This window comes from Microcaecilia unicolor, chromosome 3, assembly GCF_901765095.1.
Source record: "Microcaecilia unicolor chromosome 3, aMicUni1.1, whole genome shotgun sequence".
Lineage (NCBI taxonomy): Eukaryota > Metazoa > Chordata > Amphibia > Gymnophiona > Siphonopidae > Microcaecilia > Microcaecilia unicolor.
In genome coordinates this window covers 242,734,140-242,752,454 of record NC_044033.1, presented here as the reverse complement: position 1 = coordinate 242,752,454, position 18,315 = coordinate 242,734,140, and the positions used below count along the sequence as shown (strand labels likewise).

Sequence of the window (18,315 nt, the reverse complement as noted above, 5' to 3'; positions counted from 1 at the left end):
AATTACCGGCGTCGCCACCTAATCTCGCTAAGATTCTGCGGATCCATTCCTTCTAAATAGGATTCCATTGTGTTGATCTCACACATGTTTGAATTCTGTAACCGTTTTCATCTCCACCACCTCCCGCGGGAGGGCATTCCACGTATCTACCACCCTTTCTGTGAAAAAATACTTCCTGACATTACTCCCGAGTCTGCCCCCCTTCAACCTCAATTCATGTCCTCATCATCACACTGTATGGTTTGAAATAAGGGTGAAGGCGGAGTGCGGACGCACAAAACTCAAAGTACTGGATTTCAGACGTACTGATTTTGATAAAATGGGGGAATACCTGAAGAAGGAGCTGTTGGTGTAGGAAGGCATAGGAAATGTGGAAAAAGAGTGGTCCAAGCTAAAGGCTGCTATAAATATGGCAACTGATCTTTATGTGAGGAAAGTAAACAAAAACAAGAGAAGCAGGAAGCCTATATGGTTCTCCAAACAACTAGCTGAAAAAATAAGGGCAAAAGAGGCTTTGTTCAAGAAATACAAAAGAACACAATGAGAGGATCATGGAAAAGATAATCAGATTAAACTCAAAGAAACAAAGAGGGAAATACAGCTAGTGAAAGCGCAAGCGGAAGAAAAAAATGGCTGAAGATGTGAAGAGAGGTGACAAGACCTTTTTCAGATATATTGGAGAAAGGAGAAAAGATAGGAATGGAATTGTGAGTCCGAAAGATAATGAGAATGGCTATGTGGAGAGTGATGAAGATAAAGTGAACGTGCTAAACAATTATTTCTCTTCGGTGCTCACGGAGGAAAATCCTGGAGAAGGACCGAGGTCGGCTGCTGAGGGAACATCTGGGAATAGAGTGGATACTGCGCCGTTTATGGAAGAAAGAGTTGGAGGGGTAAAAATGAAAAAAGATATTGGAGAACAAAGCGGTAGCAGATCAGACTGGCGATAAAAGGAAGACATTATAATGCCACCTTTTGATTTGTACTGTGTTTAGCTATATAAGACACTGTTGAGATATATGTTGGACAAATAAGTGGTTTGTATGGGTCTAAATTCGTTAAATAAGATGCTAGAATATTTGTTGAACAAGTATATTTTGAAGTTTTCCAATAAAAAACTATTGAAAAAAAAAATAAACAGCTTGAGAATCTGAAGGTGGACAAAGCTACGGGGCCGGATGGGATTCATCCCCGGATACTGAGGGAGCTCAGAGAAGTCCTGGCTGGACCTCTTAAAGATGTATTTAATAGATCTTTAGAGACGGGAGAGGAACCGTGAGATTGGAGAAGAGCGGATGTGGTCCCTCTCCACAAAAGTGGAGACAGGAAACAAATGGGAAACTACAGACTGGTAAGTCTCTCGTTGGTGGTAGGAAAAATAATGGAGTCGCTGCTGAAAGAAAGGATAGTTAACTTTCTAGAAGTCGATGAGGGGCATAATCGAAAGGGACGCCCAAGTTTTGTTGAGGACATCCTTGCAAAACGTCCCGATGGAGGGGCGGGGAAACCCGTATTATCAAAACAAGATGGAAGTCCATCTTTCGTTTCAAAAATACGGTCAGGGACGCCCAAATCACGAAATTTAGGTCATCCATAGAGATGGTCATCCCTAGACTTGGTCAATTCTGATTTTCGGCGATAATGGAAACCAAGGACATCCATCTCAGAAATGACCAAATCCAAGCCCTTTAATCATGGGAGGAGCCCGCATTTCTGGTGCACTGGTCCCCCTGATATGCCAGGACACCAACCAGGCATCCTAGGGGGCACTGCAATGGACTTCAGAAATTGCTCCCAGGAACATAGCTCCCTTTCCTTGTGTGCTCAGCCCCCCAAACCCACCCAAAACCCACTCCCCACAACTGTACACCACTACCATATCCCATGGGTGAAGGGGATTGGAAAGGCAAGAAAGAGAGAGAGGTGGCAAGACAGGCAGGGAGAGAAGTGCTGACCCTGCAAAGAGGAGACAACAAAAGTGAGGGAAGAGCGAAGAATACTTGCTGGACCCCTTGGGGGAGAGAGGGGGAGAGATGCTAGCATGTGGCTGGGGGCATAGGGACACAGAAGAGATATGTTGGATAGGGCAAAGCGAATGCTACATACCTGTAGAAGGTATTCTCCGAGGACAGCAGGCTGATTGTTCTCACTGATGGGTTGACGTCCTCGGCAGCCCCCTCCATCGGAAAGTTTACTAGCAAAGACCTTTGCTAGTCCTCGCGCGGCCGTCTTCCCGCCCGAAACCGGCTCAAGCCGGCCAGTCCAGTATGTAGCAAGACAATACACTTCAAGGGAAGACACAACTCCAAAGGGGAGGCGGGCGGGTTTGTGAGAACAATCAGCCTGCTGTCCTCGGAGAATACCTTCTACAGGTATGTAGCATTCGCTTTCTCCGAGGACAAGCAGGCTGCTTGTTCTCACTGATGGGGTATCCCTAGCCCCCAGGCTCACTCAAAACAACAACCATGGTCAATTGGGCCTCGCAACGGCGAGGACATAACTGAGATTGACCTAAAAAATTTACCAACTAACTGAGAGTGTAGCCTGGAACAGAACAAACAGGGCCCTCGGGGGGTGGAGTTGGATCCTAAAGCCCAAACAGGTTCTGAAGAACTGACTGCCCGAACCGACTGTCGCGTCGGGTATCCTGCTGCAGGCAGTAATGAGATGTGAATGTGTGGACAGATGACCACGTCGCAGCTTTGCAAATTTCTTCAATAGAGGCTGACTTCAAGTGGGCTACCGACTGCAGCCATGGCTCTAACATTATGAGCCGTGACATGACCCTCAAGAGCCAGCCCCGCCTGGGCGTAAGTGAAGGAAATGCAATCTGCTAGCCAATTGGATATGGTGCGTTTCCCTACAGCCACTCCCCTCCTATTGGGATCAAAAGAAACAAACAATTGGGCGGACTGTCTGTGGGGCTGTGTCCGCTCCAGATAGAAGGCCAATGCTCTCTTGCAGTCCAATGTGTGCAGCTGACGTTCAGCAGGGCAGGAATGAGGACGGGGAAAGAATGTTGGCAAGACAATTGACTGGTTCAGATGGAACTCCGACACGACCTTTGGCAAGAACTTAGGGTGAGTGCGGAGGACTACTCTGTTATGATGAAATTTGGTGTAAGGGGCCTGGGCTACCAGGGCCTGAAGCTCACTGACTCTACGAGCTGAAGTAACTGCCACCAAGAAAATGACCTTCCAAGTCAAGTACTTCAGATGGCAGGAATTCAGTGGCTCAAAAGGAGGTTTCATCAGCTGGGTGAGAACGACATTGAGATCCCATGACACTGTAGGAGGCTTGACAGGGGGCTTTGACAAAAGCAAATCTCTCATGAAGCGAACAACTAAAGGCTGTCCTGAGATCGGCTTACCTTCCACACGGTAATGGTATGCACTGATTGCGCTAAGGTGAACTCTTACAGAGTTGGTCTTGAGACCAGACTCAGACAAGTGCAGAAGGTATTCAAGCAGGGTCTGTGTAGGACAAGAGCGAGGATCTAGGGCCTTGCTGTCACACCAGACGGCAAACCTCCTCCAATGGAAGAAGTAACTTCTCTTAGTGGAATCTTTCCTGGAAGCAAGCAAGATGCGGGAGACACCCTCTGACAGACCCAAAGAGGCAAAGTCTACGCCCTCAACATCCAGGCCGTAAGAGCCAGCGACTGGAGGTTGGGATGCAGAAGCGCCCCTTCGTCCTGTGTGATGAGGGTCGGAAAACACTCCAATCTCCACGGTTCTTCGGAGGACAACTCCAGAAGAAGAGGGAACCAGATCTGACGCGGCCAAAAAGGAGCAATCAGAATCATGGTGCCTCGGTCTTGCTTGAGTTTCAACAAAGTCTTCCCCACCAGAGGTATGGGAGGATAAGCATACAGCAGACCCTCCCCCCAGTCCAGGAGGAAGGCATCCGATGCCAGTCTGCCGTGGGCCTGAAGCCTGGAACAGAACTGAGGGACTTTGTGGTTCACTCGAGATGCGAAGAGATCTACCAAGGGGGTGCCCCACACCTGGAAGATCTGTCGTACCACACGGGAATTGAGCGACCACTCGTGAGGTTGCATAATCCTGCTCAACCTGTCGGCCAGACTGTTGTTTACGCCTGCCAGATATGTGGCTTGGAGCACCATGCCGTGACGGCGAGCCCAGAGCCACATGCTGACGGCTTCCTGACACAGGGGGCGAGATCCGGTGCCCCCCTGCTTGTTGACATAATACATGGCAACCTGGTTGTCTGTCTGAATTTGGATAATTTGGTGGGACAGCCGATCTCTGAAAGCCTTCAGAGCGTTCCAGATCGCTCGTAACTCCAGAAGATTGATCTGCAGATCGCGTTCCTGGAGGGACCAGCTTCCTTGGGTGTGAAGCCCATCGACATGAGCTCCCCATCCCAGGAGGGACGCATCCGTGGTCAGCACTTTTTGTGGCTGAGGAAATTGGAAGGGACGTCCCAGAGTCAAATTGGAGCAAATCGTCCACCAATACAGGGATTTGAGAAAACTCGTGGACAGGTGGATCACGTCCTCTAGACCCCCAGCGGCCTGATACCACTGGGAGGCTAGGGTCCATTGAGCAGATCTCATGTGAAGGCGGGCCATGGGAGTCACATGAACTGTGGAGGCCATGTGGCCCAGCAATCTCAACATCTGCCGAGCTGTGATCTGCTGGGACGCTCGCACCCGCGAGACGAGGGACAACAAGTTGTTGGCTCTCGTCCCTGGGAGATAGGCGCGAGCCGTCCGAGAATCCAGCAGAGCTCCTATGAATTCGAGTCTCTGCACTGGGAGAAGGTGGGACTTTGGATAATTTATCACAAACCCCAGTAGCTCCAGTAGGCGAATAGTCATCTGCATGGACTGCAGGGCTCCTGCCTCGGATGTGTTCTTCACCAGCCAATCGTCGAGATATGGGAACACGTGCACCCCCAGCCTGCGAAGTGCCGCTGCTACCACAGCTAGGCACTTTGTGAACACCCTGGGCGCGGAGGCGAGCCCAAAGGGTAGCACACAGTACTGGAAGTGGCGTGTGCCCAACTGAAATCGCAGATACTGTCTGTGAACTGGCAGTATCGGGATTTGTGTGTAGGCATCCTTCAAGTCCAGAGAGCATAGCCAATCGTTTTGCTGAATCATGGGGAGAAGGGTGCCCAGGGAAAGCATCCTGAACTTTTCTTTTACGAGATATTTGTTCAGGGCCCTTAGGTCTAGGATGGGACGCATCCCCCCTGTTTTCTTTTCCACAAGGAAGTACCTGGAATAGAATCCCAGCCCTTCTTGCCCGGATGGCACGGGCTCGACCGCATTGGCGCTGAGAAGGGCGGAGAGTTCCTCTGCAAGTACCTGCTTGTGCTGGAAGCTGTAAGACTGAGCTCCCGGTGGGCAATTTGGAGGTTTTGAGGCCAAATTGAGGGTGTATCCTTGCCGGACTATTTGCAGAACCCACTGATCGGAGGTTATGAGAGGCCACCTTTGGTGAAAAGCTTTCAACCTCCCCCCGACTGGCAGGTCGCCCGGCACTGACACTTGGATGTCGGCTATGCTCTGCTGGAGCCAGTCAAAAGCTCGCCCCTTGCTTTTGCTGGGGAGCCGCGGGGCCTTGCTGAGGCGCACGCTGCTGACGAGAGCGAGCGCGCTGGGGCTTAGCCTGGGCCGCAGGCTGTCGGGAAGGAGGATTGTACCTACGCTTACCAGAAGCATAAGGACCAGTCTTCCTTCCCCCGAAAAATCTTCTACCTGTAGAGGTAGAGGCTGAAGGCTGCCGGCGGGAGAACTTGTCGAATGCGGTGTCCCGCTGGTGGAGAGACTCTACCACCTGCTCGACTTTTTCTCCAAAAATGTTGTCCGCACGGCAAGGCGAGTCCGCAATCCGCTGCTGGAGTCTATTCTCCAGGTCGGCGGCACGCAGCCATGAGAGCCTGCGCATCACCACACCTTGAGCAGCGGCCCTGGACGCAACATCAAAAGTGTCATAAACTCCTCTGGCCAGGAATTTTCTGCACGCCTTCAGCTGCCTGACCACCTCCTGAAAAGGCTTGGCTTGCTCAGGGGGAAGAGCATCAACCAAGCCCGCCAACTGCCGCACATTGTTCCGCATGTGTATGCTCGTGTAGAGCTGGTAAGACTGGATCTTGGCCACGAGCATAGAAGAATGGTAGGCCTTCCTCCCAAAGGAGTCTAAGGTTCTAGGGTCTTTGCCCGGGGGCGCCGAAGCATGCTCCCTAGAACTCTTAGCCTTCTTTAGGGCCAAATCCACAACTCCAGAGTCATGAGGCAACTGAGTGCGCATCAGCTCTGGGTCCCCATGGATCCGGTACTGGGACTCGATCTTCTTGGGAATGTGGGGATTACTTAATGGCTTGGTCCAGTTCGCAAGCAATGTCTTTTTCAGGACATGGTGCAAGGGAACAGTGGACACTTCCTTAGGTGGAGAAGGATAGTCCAGGAGCTCAAACATTTCAGCCCTGGGCTCGTCCTCCACAACCACCGGGAAGGGGATGGCCGTAGACATCTCCCGGACAAAGGAAGCAAAAGACAGACTCTCGGGAGGAGAAAGCTGTCTCTCAGGAGAGGGAGTGGGATCAGAAGGAAGACCCTCAGACTCCTCGTCAGAGAAATATCTGGGGTCTTCCTCTTCCTCCCACGAGGCCTCACCCTCGGTGTCAGACACAAGTTCACGAACCTGTGTCTGCAACCTCGCCCTGCTCGACTCGGTGGAACCCCGTCCACGGTGGGGGCGTCGAGAGGTAGACTCCCTCGCCCGCATCGGCGAAGCTCCCTCCGCCGACGTAGTCGGGGAGCCTTCCTGGGAGGTGGCCGCGGTCGGCACCGCACGCGGTACCGACGTTGGGGACCTCAACCTGGGTGATGGGCCAGCCGGCGCCACGCTCGACGGTACCGGAGGCGCAAGCACCGCCGGTACCGGAGGGGTAGGGCGCAACAGCTCTCCCAGAATCTCTGGGAGAACGGCCCGGAGGCTCTCGTTTAGAGTGGCTGCAGAAAAAGGCTGAGAGGTCGATGCAGGCGTCGACGTCAGAACCTGTTCCGGGCGAGGAGGCTGTTCCGGGCTGTCCAGAGTGGAGCGCATCGACACCTCCTGAACAGAGGGTGAGCGGTCCTCTCGGTGCCGATGCCTGCTGGGTGCCGAATCCCTCGGCGACCCAGAGCTCTCGGTGCCGACACGGGGAGGAGACCGGTGTCGATGCTTCTTCGACTTCTTCCGAAGCATGTCACCGGAGCTCCCCGGCACCGACGAGGAGGACGTAGAATCCATCCGTCGCTTCCTCGGGGTTGAGACCGAAGAGGGTCGATCCCGGGGGGGCTGTACCGCAGGAGCCCTCAGGGTAGGAGGAGACCCACCCGAAGGCTCACCACCACCAGCAGGGGAATGGACAGCCCTCACCTGCACTCCTGACGATGCACCTCCGTCCGACGACATCAGCAGACGAAGTCTCGGTACCACCGACGTCGATACAGTCGCCCGATGCCTCGGCGCCGATGCAGAGGTCCGATGCCTCGATGCAGTCGATGGAGCGGCAGCCAAGGAAGATGGTCCGGACGCTGACGACGTCGATGCACTCGATGCCTCCGGTGCCGATGTCGACGAAGAGCCCGAGAACAAAACGTTCCACTGGGCTAATCTCGCTACCTGAGTCCGCCTTTGTAACAGGGAACACAGACTGCAGTTCTGAGGGCGGTGCTAGGCCCCTAGACACTGAAGACACGCAGAGTGCCTATCAGTGGCACTGGGTGCACTTCTTGAAGCCGCTGGAAGGCTTCGATGTCATGGGCGGAAAAATCACGCCGGCGAAATCAAAAGCCGAAATGGCGAAAATTGAAGCACCAAAATTTAGAGGGAGAAAAATCTCGACCGAGGCCAAAAGAGGCCTACCCCGACGACGAAAGAAAACTTACGGGGCAAAAACTGAGAAATTACGGGAAGGGCAGAAAACCCGAAAGGGTCTTCCGGAACACTTCCGGAGCGTTTCCCGAACTTTTTGTTAGAAAACAAGGAAAAAACACGTCGAAAAGGACGCGCGAGGTCGACTCTCTGGGGCACGAACGGCGTAACACGACCGTACCGAGCGCGGACGAAAGAAGACTGGCCGGCTCGAGCCGGTTTCGGGCGGGAAGACGGCCGCGCATGCGAGGTGCGCATGGGCGCGCGAGGACTAGCAAAGGTCTTTGCTAGTAAACTTTCCGATGGAGGGGGCTGCCGAGGACGTCAACCCATCAGTGAGAACAAGCAGCCTGCTTGTCCTCGGAGAAGAATAGGAACACAGAGATGGGAGATGCTCAACATGGTAGGAATATAGGGAGTGATGCTGGATCAGACAGATAGGGATGCAGAGAGAAGATGGATAGTGGACATGAAGAGAGAGGAAGTGCCAAATGGACAAGTAGACTCTGGCAAAACAGTTAAGGAAGAAAGAGGAAAGCAGAAATCAGAGACTGAGACCAACACAATAAGAACAATAAAATGACCAGACAATGAAGGTAGAAAATGATATTTATTTTCTATTTATTGTTTAGAATATGTCAGTTTTTGGAATGTGCGTCTGCCAGAACTGGTTTTAGACATGGCTGGGGGCCTGGGGCCCACAAGAAAAACCTTACTCATTGGTCTTCACTACTACTACTACTATTTAACATTTCTAAAGCGCTACCAGGATTACGCAGCGCTGTTCAATTTAACAAAGAAGGACAGTCCCTGCTCAAAGGAGCTTACAATCTAAAGGACAAAAAGTGCAGTCAGTCAAATTGGGGGCAATCTAGATTTCCTGGACAGAGGTACAATGGTTAGGTGCCGAAAGCGACATTGAAGAGGTGGGCTTTGAGCAAGGATTTGAAGATGGGCAGGGAGGGGGCTTGGCGTATGGGCTCAGGGAGTTTATTCCAAGCATAGGGTGAGGTGAGGCAGAAGGGGCGGAGCCTGGAGTTGGCGGTGGTGGAGAAGGGTACTGAGAGGAGGGATTTGTCCTGTGAGCGGAGGTTACGGGTAGGAATGAGCAGAATAGCAGTGGTAAATCTCCAGCATTGAGATGGGCCACCTTTGCTGACAAGGATATCAAGTCCCGCCAGCCAAATTAAATGGAGTGCCGCTGCTCCCCGCTGCTTGTTTCTGGCTCTGAGCAGCATGCCAGGACTTCTCGCACAAGTATGCATGAGAATTCCTGGCATGCTGCTCAGAGCCAGAAATAAGCAGCAGGGAGTGGCTGGTGGGGCTCGGCCTCCCTGCCAGCAAAGGTATGTCTAGCATGCCCGCATGGGGAGGGAGGGGGAGAGAGAGAAATGCATTGCCCCCCAGTCCACCCAGGGCCCCCCCAAATTGCAGGGCTGGCTATGCCCAGAGAGAGCCTGTTGTTAAAAATTTTCCAGCACACCACTCGTAACCTCTCTCTCTCTTGGAGTCCAGCACATTTTTCTATATCAACATAAGCCAGCAACTCAATTCCCAATTTCTCCAACACTGACTCCTTGTCTTGCAATTCTTCTTCTTCTTCAGTTGACTTCTGTCTCTGTCCCTAATTTAACATGCTATCTTGTTTCTGGGGCTCCTTTCTCCATCTCCACCTCAGCTATGATCATTTCTTGGTTTTATATACAGCTTCTAGTTGCCAAGAAATTCAAAGTGGTTTACAGTTCAAGTAAAATCAATAACATTAGGAAAGGAGCTCCATAAAAATGATAGGAAAGAGATCACACACCCAAAACATGATGAAATGTCCCCACAAAAAAACTAGGAACAAACACACACAAACTGAAATGAGGAATACCTTAATTATTACCCTACTTAGAACATTTACAAATCAGTGGATAACATACCTTACAGCCCTGTGGTCATTCCAAATTGTCATGCGAGAAGCCTGCAGTAGGCTTGCCGCACTGTAGTAAAAGGGCCACTTTATGTACTTGCAAATGGACTTTTTCAGAGAATGTAGCTGGGCTTTATTTCTGAAACATTCATGACATTTACAACATTTAACTGGTTTACTGTATGAGTCATTTCATGTCATTTCAGCTCAATGTTGCTTTTAAAATATTAATGACATGCAAGAACATTTAAAACTTTTCTCTCTTGTGTGATTCATTAAATGCCATTTGCATTTTGGCCTTGCTCTTGAAACATTTATCACATTCTGAGCTTTTAAATAGTTTCTCTCCCATGTGCTATTTCAGCTCAGCCTTTCTTCTGAAACATTTATCATACTCTGAACAGTTAAATAATTTCTCTCATATATGAAACTTTTCCTGCAGTGTGAAGAGGTGTGGTAGCCGTGTTAGTCCACTCTTAAAGGTTATCAATAGAAATCAAACAAAATAAAACATAGAAAAGAAAATAAGATGATACCTTTTTTATTGGACATAACTTAATACATTTCTTGATTAATCTACATAGACATCACATGAAGAAAGCCGGTGCCAGTCAGGTTCCCACCCCTGTGGGCCAACACTTTACAAGACCGGAACACTGTCAGAATGATTGAATATTTTGACACCCAACAGACAGGACTTAACAAGGACCTGGGTTTTCTGGCCCATTATAAACCATAAAGTTGTATTTCTCTGTTTATCACCCTCCTCTCATCTATCCACACCCATCCTGTTAGACTATCAATGAAATGCTTTGATGTGCCCATGCATACCTCCTACCCACCCCCACCCTCCCACCCTGTCAAACTGTCAAAGTAATGCTTGGATGTTTCACTTATATATACTATCTGCTGCCACATTTGCTTATTTCCGATCTGACGAAGAAGGACAACCTTCGAAAGATAATCAAGAAATGTATTATGTCCAATAAAAAAGGTATCATGTTATTTTCTTTTCCATGTTTTATTTTGTTTGATTTCTGTTGATAACCTGCAGTGTGAGAAAGCCCTTCCATATGAAACACTTATCACATTCTGAATATTTAAAGGATTTCTCTCCCGTATGAGTCACTTTTCCGCTTTTACAAGTAGGCCTTGCTTTTGAAACATTTATCACAGTTTAAAAAGTTAAATGGGCTTTCTCCTGTATGAATTCTTTCATGCTGTTAAAGCAGCCCCCTTCTGAAACATTTATCACATTCTGACCATTTAAATGGTTTCTCTACTGTATGAATCATTTCATGAATTTTCAGGTTGTTCTTGCTTCTGAAATCTAATCTACTTAGATTTCAGCAAAGCTTTTGACATGGTTCCCCACAGGAGGCTCTTGAGTGGAGGAGTGGCCTACTGGTTAGGGTGGTGGACTTTGGTCCTGGGGAACTGAGTTCAATTCCCGGCACAGGCAGCTCCTTGTGACTCTGTGCAAATCACTTAACCCTCCATTGCCCGCCACATTGAGCCTGCCATGAGTGGGAAAGCACGGGGTACAAATGTAACAAAAATAAATAAAAATAAAAAATAAACTTCATAGGCTGAAGATGGCCCAACGTGGTGCACTGGATTAGGAACTGGTTGATGAACAGACACCAGAGGGTGGTGGTTAATGGAATTAACTCGGATGAGGGAAAGGTGAGTAGTGGAGTGACTCAGGGATCAGTGCTGGGGCGGATTCTGTTTAATATATTTGTGAGTGACATTGCCGAAGGGTTAGAAGGTAAAGTTTGCCTTTTTGCGGATGATACCAAGATTTGTAACAGAGTGGACACCCGGAGGGAGTGGAAAACATGAAAAAGGATCTGCAGAAGCTAGAAGAATAGTCTAAGGTTTGCAATTAAAATTCAATGCAAAGTGATACACTTAGGGAGTAGAAATCCACGGGAAACGTATGTGTTAGGCAGTGAGAGTCTGATATGTACAGACAGGGAGCGGGATCTTGGGGCGATAATCTGAGGATCTGAAGGTGACAAAACAGTGTGACAAGGCAGTGGCTGTAGCCAGAAGGTTGCTAGGCTGTATAGAGAGAGATGTGACCAGCAGAAGAAAGGAGGTGTTGATGCCCCTCTACAAGTCGTTGGTGAGGCCTCAGCTAGAGTATTGTGTTCAGTGTTGGAGGCCGTATCTTGCTAAGAATGTAAAAAGACTGGAAGCGTTACAAGATGTATGAGGAGAGACTTGCTGACCTGAACATGTATACCCTGGAGGAAAGGAGAAACAGGGGTGATATAATACAGACGTTCAAATATTTGAAAGGTATTAATCCGCAAACAAATCTTTTCTGGAGATGGGAAGGTGGTAGAACTAGAGGACATGAAATAAGGTTGAAGGGGGGAAGACTAAAAAAAAAATATCAGGAAGTATTTTTTCACAGAGAGAGTGGTGGATATTTGGAATGGCCTCCCGCAGGAGATGGTGGAAATGAAAACGGTAACAGAATTCAAAAATGTGTGGAATAAACATAAAGGAATCCTGTTCAGTATGAATGGATCCTCGGAAGCTTAGCAGAGATTGGGTGGCAGCACCGGTGGTTGTGAGGCGGGGCTAGAGTTTATTTTGTTGGGCAGACTGGTTGGATCGTACAGGTCTTTCTCTGCCATCATCTACTATGTTACTATGAAATATGTATTACATTCTGAACACATATAAGTGATTTCTCTCCTATGTAAATCCTATTAAAAGCAAGGTCGAGGTGAAAAGGCACAAAACATTTATTACATTATGAACAATTAAAAGGTTTTTCTCTTGTATGAGTGTTTTGATGACGTTTTAGCTGGGTCTTCTTTCTGAAATATTTTTCACATTCTGAACATTTAAATGGTTTCTCTCCTGTATGGGTCATTCGATGGTATTTGAGTTCTGTTTTACTTCTAAAACATTTTTCACATTCTGAACATTTAAACGGTTTCTCTCCTGTATGTGTCATTTTGTGAGAGTTCAACTCAGTCTTACTTCTGAAACATTTATTACATTCTGAACATTTAAATGGTTTCTCTCCTGTATGGGTCATTCGATGAAGTTCAAGTTCAATTTTCCTTCTAAAACATTTATTACATTGTGAACATTTAAATGGTTTCTCTCCTGTATGGATCATTCGGTGAAGTTTGAGGTACGTTTTCCTTCTAAAACATTTATCACATTCTGAACACTTAAATAGTTTCCCTGTATGAATCCATTCATGCTGTTTCAACCCAACCTTTCTGCTGAAATATTTATCACATTCTGAACATTTAAATGGTTTCTCTCCTGTATGAGTTGTTTTGTGACATTTCAGACCATTCCAGGTTCTGAGACATTTATCACATTCTGAACATTTAAATGGTTTCTCTCCTGAATGAGTCCGTTTATGACACTGCAGATTTGCTTTGCTTCTGAACCACTTATCACATTCTAAACATTTAAATGGTTTTTCTCCTGTATGGGTCCTTTCGTGCTGTACCAGATCATGCTTACTTCTGCAACATTTATCACATTTTGAACATTTATATTGTTTTTCTCCCGTATGAATTCTTTTGTGAATGTTCAGCTGGGCTTTGATTCTGAAATATTTATCACATTCCAAACATTTAAATTGTTTCTCTCCTGTATGAATCCTTTTGTGCTGTGTCAGATTACCCTTCCTTGTGAAACATTTATCACATTCTGAACCTGTGTGAGATATTTTATGACTTTGAAGACTCCTTTTTTGACTGAAACTTTTATCACAATTAGAATATTTAAACGGTTTCTTTTTTGTGTGAGTCATTTCATGCAATTGCAGATAGGCTTTGCTTTTGAAACATGTATCACATTCAGAACTTTTATTTCTTATACCCTGACAATCGTGAACGCCAGTCCTTAGTCTGCTTCTGTGGTGTTCAATAGAATTTGAGTCAGTGGTACAGCTCTCCCAAATACCAGCACTTTTAAAATCTCTCTCACCTTTCAGTCTTCCAGATTGTACAAGTTTGGGGCAATAGCTGCAGTTTGTCTTTGGTCTGTCTAATCTTTCTCCTTTCTGGCCTATTGCTTTCAGGCCGCCTGGTATTATGCTACCAATACCTTCCTCACAGTCAGATGAAGGATCTGTGTTGTCTCTTGAGGTGTCTTCGTGTTTCCATTCCTCTTTCTGCCACTCATCGTACATTCCCACTCTTTCACTATCACTCCTAAACCCATCATCTGTTGGATAAAAAATAAGAGTAAGATCCTTAATTTTACAGCTATGGAAATTGACATTCTTAAAGCAGGAAGCCACAAGGGGCAGGAGTGAGGAGGCTGCGCACCTGCTCTGAAAACCCACAGGAGCACCTGCGATAGACGTAGAACCGGCTGGGGGTGGAAGGGAGAAAGAAAGAAAGGAGGGAGCTTTGTCAGGAAGGCAGCAGAGGGCTTGGGGGGGGGGGGGGGGTGTCAAATGAAAAAAAAAAAAGTTATGTGGGTGCCGGCCCAGTATTCAGTAGTTTACATCCTGTATGAACCAGCAAACACACAACCCTGGGCTCCTCCAAAAATGCCTCCCCCCTGTACCGTCTCTGAGCTGCTCACTTTCTTTGTTAGCGGTCAGATGCGATATTCAGGGGTACAGCCTGCTTTAGTGCCAATGTATATTGGGGGTTAGGCGGTCCCAGAGGATTTAAGTGGGCAGGAATCTCTCCTTCCTGCTTAAATTGCTTTGAGTATCAAACCTTAGGTGTTCACAGTTACAAACTCACACCCCACATAAATATTTTGAATGAGATATTGTGACATTTGTGTGTTAATACCAATATTCTACCTATGCAATATTCTGAAAATATTCTCTTAACTTACAGAGGGAGAAATTTGGTCTGCCCTCATTTTTTAAAATTGCTATACAGTCATATATTTTATTGTTATACTATACTACTTTATTCTAATGCTATGTATAGTGTAGATACATACCTGTAGCAGGTATTCTCCGAGGACAGCAGGCTGATTGTTCTCAAGATTGGTTTGTCTTCTGCGACGGCCCAGGAGGCTGGCAATCCATAAGAAAAACCAAAAACTTCTAGAACGCACCGGCGCGCGGGCAGAGCAAACCACGCATGCGCGAACGGCTTCCTGCCCGCCGCGTGAGCGTTCCTCTCAGTTTAATAAAAAGCAAAAACAGAGAATAGAACAACTCCAAAGGGGAGGAGGGAGGGTTTGTGAGAACAACCAGCCTGCTGTCCTCGGAGAATACCTGCTACAGGTATGTATCTACACTTTCTCCGAGGACAAGCAGGCTGCTTGTTCTCACGATTGGGGTATCCCTAGCCCCCAGGCTCACTCAAAACAATGTAATAACAAAAATGAGCGGAAGCTATTATTTTGTCCTTCTGCGGGAGTTTTTGGACTCTTCTTTGTGGTGTTGTCACTCAAAACAATGAACATAGGTCAATTGGGCCTCGCAACGGCGAGGACATAACATAGATTGACCTGAAAAGAAAAACAACTAAGTGAGAGTGCAGCCTGGAACAGAGCATAAATGTGTTATGATCGTGGTCAGAACCCCTATCAAACTTACCTTTTTCCTGGGGGTCAGCTTCTTAGCTGGCTTCTGTTTCTTTTGTCTGTCCTTTCTGAGCTAGCTCTCTCTCTCTCTATGCTGGCAGCTTCCAGCAGCATGACTCTAATTGTTTCACTTTACTACAGCTGTGTGTGTGGACTGAGTTAGCTCTACCTCTCTTTGGGTGTACTGGCTTCAAGAGCTTCACGGTGCTGCATTGGTGTGGGTTAGGCCTCTCGGGGTTTCAGTGTGCTGTCTGCCTGGCTCTAGGGAGTGTGACATCATCTGGGAGGGCCTTGATAAGGAAGTGGTGTTCTTCCCTTCAGGGCCTTTGCAACGGTTGTGTTTGCTTTAGGTAGGGTGGTGCCAGTGTGCACTTCTGACTGTGTCTAGTTTCCCTGCTTGCTTTTGCTAAGGTCAGTGTTAGTGCAGTGTGCACTTGTGACTTGTAAGTGTTTAGCTCCCCTGCTTTTTCCCTTTGGCTCCCCTGCTTTCCCTGTTGTTATGGTGAGAAGCACTTCTATTAGTGTAGTGCTGGAGTTTGGTGCTTAGAGCACCCTTGTTAGTTTAGTGCTTAGGAAGCACCTGTGTTGTTTGTGTATTTGGCTTTCCTGCTTGTTCCCTTGTGGCTTTCCTGCACCCCTGTTAGTTTCTGTTAGAAGCACTTCTGTGGGTTTAGTGCTTGGTTAGTTTAGTGCTGTGGGGCACAGCTGTAGCTCGGTGCTTAGGAAGCACCTTTGCTAGTTCTTGTGTTTTTCTTCCTTGCTTTTCCCTTGTGGCTTCCCTGCACTTTTGTTAGTGTAGGGCGTAGGGGCACCCCTGTTAGTTTCTGTTAGGAGCACAGCTGTTAATGTAGGGCTTAGGAGCTCTTCTATTGGTGTCTACTACTTACTACTACTTATTTCTATAGCGCTACTAAACTTATGCAGCGCTGTACACTTGAACATGAAGAGACAGTCCCTGCTCGACAGAGCTTACAATCTAATTAGGACAGACAAACAGGACAAACAAGGGCTTAGGAACACTTTTTGCCAGTTTAGGATTTAGGAGCACTTCAGTTTCAAGCTTGTTCTAGTCCTGGTCCCTGTGTCATCTGGTTTCTGGTAAGTCCTGCTGGCCACTCGAACCCAGGGGCTAAACCCTTGGGGGGGCAGTGGCTAAGTGCAGGTGAAGCTGTACGGACCAGTCCAGTATTCTCCAGTCCAGTGTGCTCCAGTCCAGTGTGTGTTCCAGTCCGGTGTGTGTTCCAGTCCAGTGTGTTCCCATCCAGTATTCCAGTCCTGTGTCCTCCAGTCCGGGGGATTCCAGTCCATGTGTTCCGGCTCGCTGGGTGGTGCCTGCAGTCCCTGCCGGTGTGCTTGCCCAGTGTTGGTTGGCGGGTTTTGCCTGCTGCTGTCGCTCCTCGGCAGCAGCCCAAGGGCTCACGTTTGCTCCAGAGCCCGGCCCCGCAGGCTCTGAACCTGGGAACCTGACAAAATGGGTCTAGGAGGGTGGAGTTGGATTCTAAACCCCGAACAGATTCTGCAGCACCGTCTGCCCAAACCGACTGTCATATCGGGTATCCTGCTGAAGGCAGTAGTGAGATGTTAATGTGTGGACTGATGACCACGTTGCAGTCTTGCAAATCTCTTCAATGGAAGCTGACTTTAAGTGAGCCATGGATGCAGCCATGGCTCTAACATTATGAGCCATGACATGGCCCTCCAGAGTCAGCCCAGCTTGGGCATAAGTGAAGGAAATGCAATCTGCTAGCCAATTAGAGATTGTGCGTTTTCTGATGGCAACTCCCCTCCTGTTAGGGTCAAAAGAAACAAACAACTGGGAGGACTGTCTATAGGGCTTTGTCCGCTCCACGTAAAAGGCCAATGCTCTCTTACAGTCCAAGGTGTGCAACTTGTCCTCACCAGGGCGGGTGTGTGGACAGGGAAAACATGTTGGCAAGACAATTGACTGGTTCAGATGGAACTCCGACACCACCTTCGGCAAGAACTTAGGGTGAGTGCGGAGGACTACTCTGTTATGATGAAACTTGATATAAGGTGCATGCACTACCAGGGCTTGGAGCTCACTGACTCTACAAGCTGAAGTAACTGCCACCAAGAAAATGACCTTCCAGGTGAAGTACTTCAGATGACAGGAATTCAGTGGCTGAAAAGGAGCTTTCATCAGCTGGGTGAGAACGACGTTGAGATCCCATGACACTGGAACTGCAAAAGTCGGTGGAGAGATGGATCACATCCTCTAGATCCCCTGTGGCCTGGCACCACTGGGAAGCTTGGGTCCACTGAGCTGATCTCATATGTAGGCGTGCCATGGGAGTCACATGAACTGTGGAAGCCATGTGCCCTAAGAGTCTCAACATCTGCTGAGCTGTGATCTCTTGAGACGCTCGAGCCAAAGATACTAGGGCCAGGAGATTGTCTGCCCTTGTCTGGGGAAGATAAGCTCGAGACGTCCATGTGTCCAACAGAGTTCCAATGAACTCCAATTTTTGAACCGGGACAAGGTGGGACTTTGGATAATTGATTACGAACCCCGGTAGCTCTAGCACTCGAATAGTCATCTGCATGGACTGTAGAGCGCCTGCCTCTGAGGTGCTCTTCACCAGCCAATCGTTAAGATAAGGAAAGACATGCACTCCCAGTCTGCGTAGCAATGCTGCGACAACTGTCAGGCACTTTGTGAAGACCCTGGGCGCAGACGCGAGGCCGTACACAGTACTGAAAGTGCCGAGTTCCCAACTGAAATCGAAGATGCTTCCTGTGAGCTGGGAGTATCGAGATGTGGGTATAGGCATCCTTTAAGTCCAGAGAGCATAGCCAATTGTTTTCCTGAATCATGGGAAGAAGGGTGCCCAGGGAAACCATCCTGAACTTTTCTCGGACTAAGAAAAGGTCTAGGATAGGACGCATCCCCATGTTTTCTTTTGCACAAGGAAGTACCTGGAATAGAATCACAGCCCTTCTTCC

General features: G+C 48.2%; 1 protein-coding gene across 1 annotated transcript in view; it reads right to left on the bottom strand.

Annotated features, from left to right (window-relative positions):
• Positions 1–12,451: 12,451 nt before the first annotated feature.
• LOC115466410 (zinc finger protein OZF-like) overlaps positions 12,452–18,315 on the bottom strand; it is a 40,749-nt gene continuing 34,885 nt past the window's right edge. Inside the window, exon 4 of the mRNA XM_030197614.1 lies at positions 12,452–14,019. Coding sequence (XP_030053474.1) covers positions 12,578–14,019 — 1,442 coding nt within the window. The 3' untranslated portion in view covers positions 12,452–12,577. The remainder of the gene's footprint in view (positions 14,020–18,315) is intronic.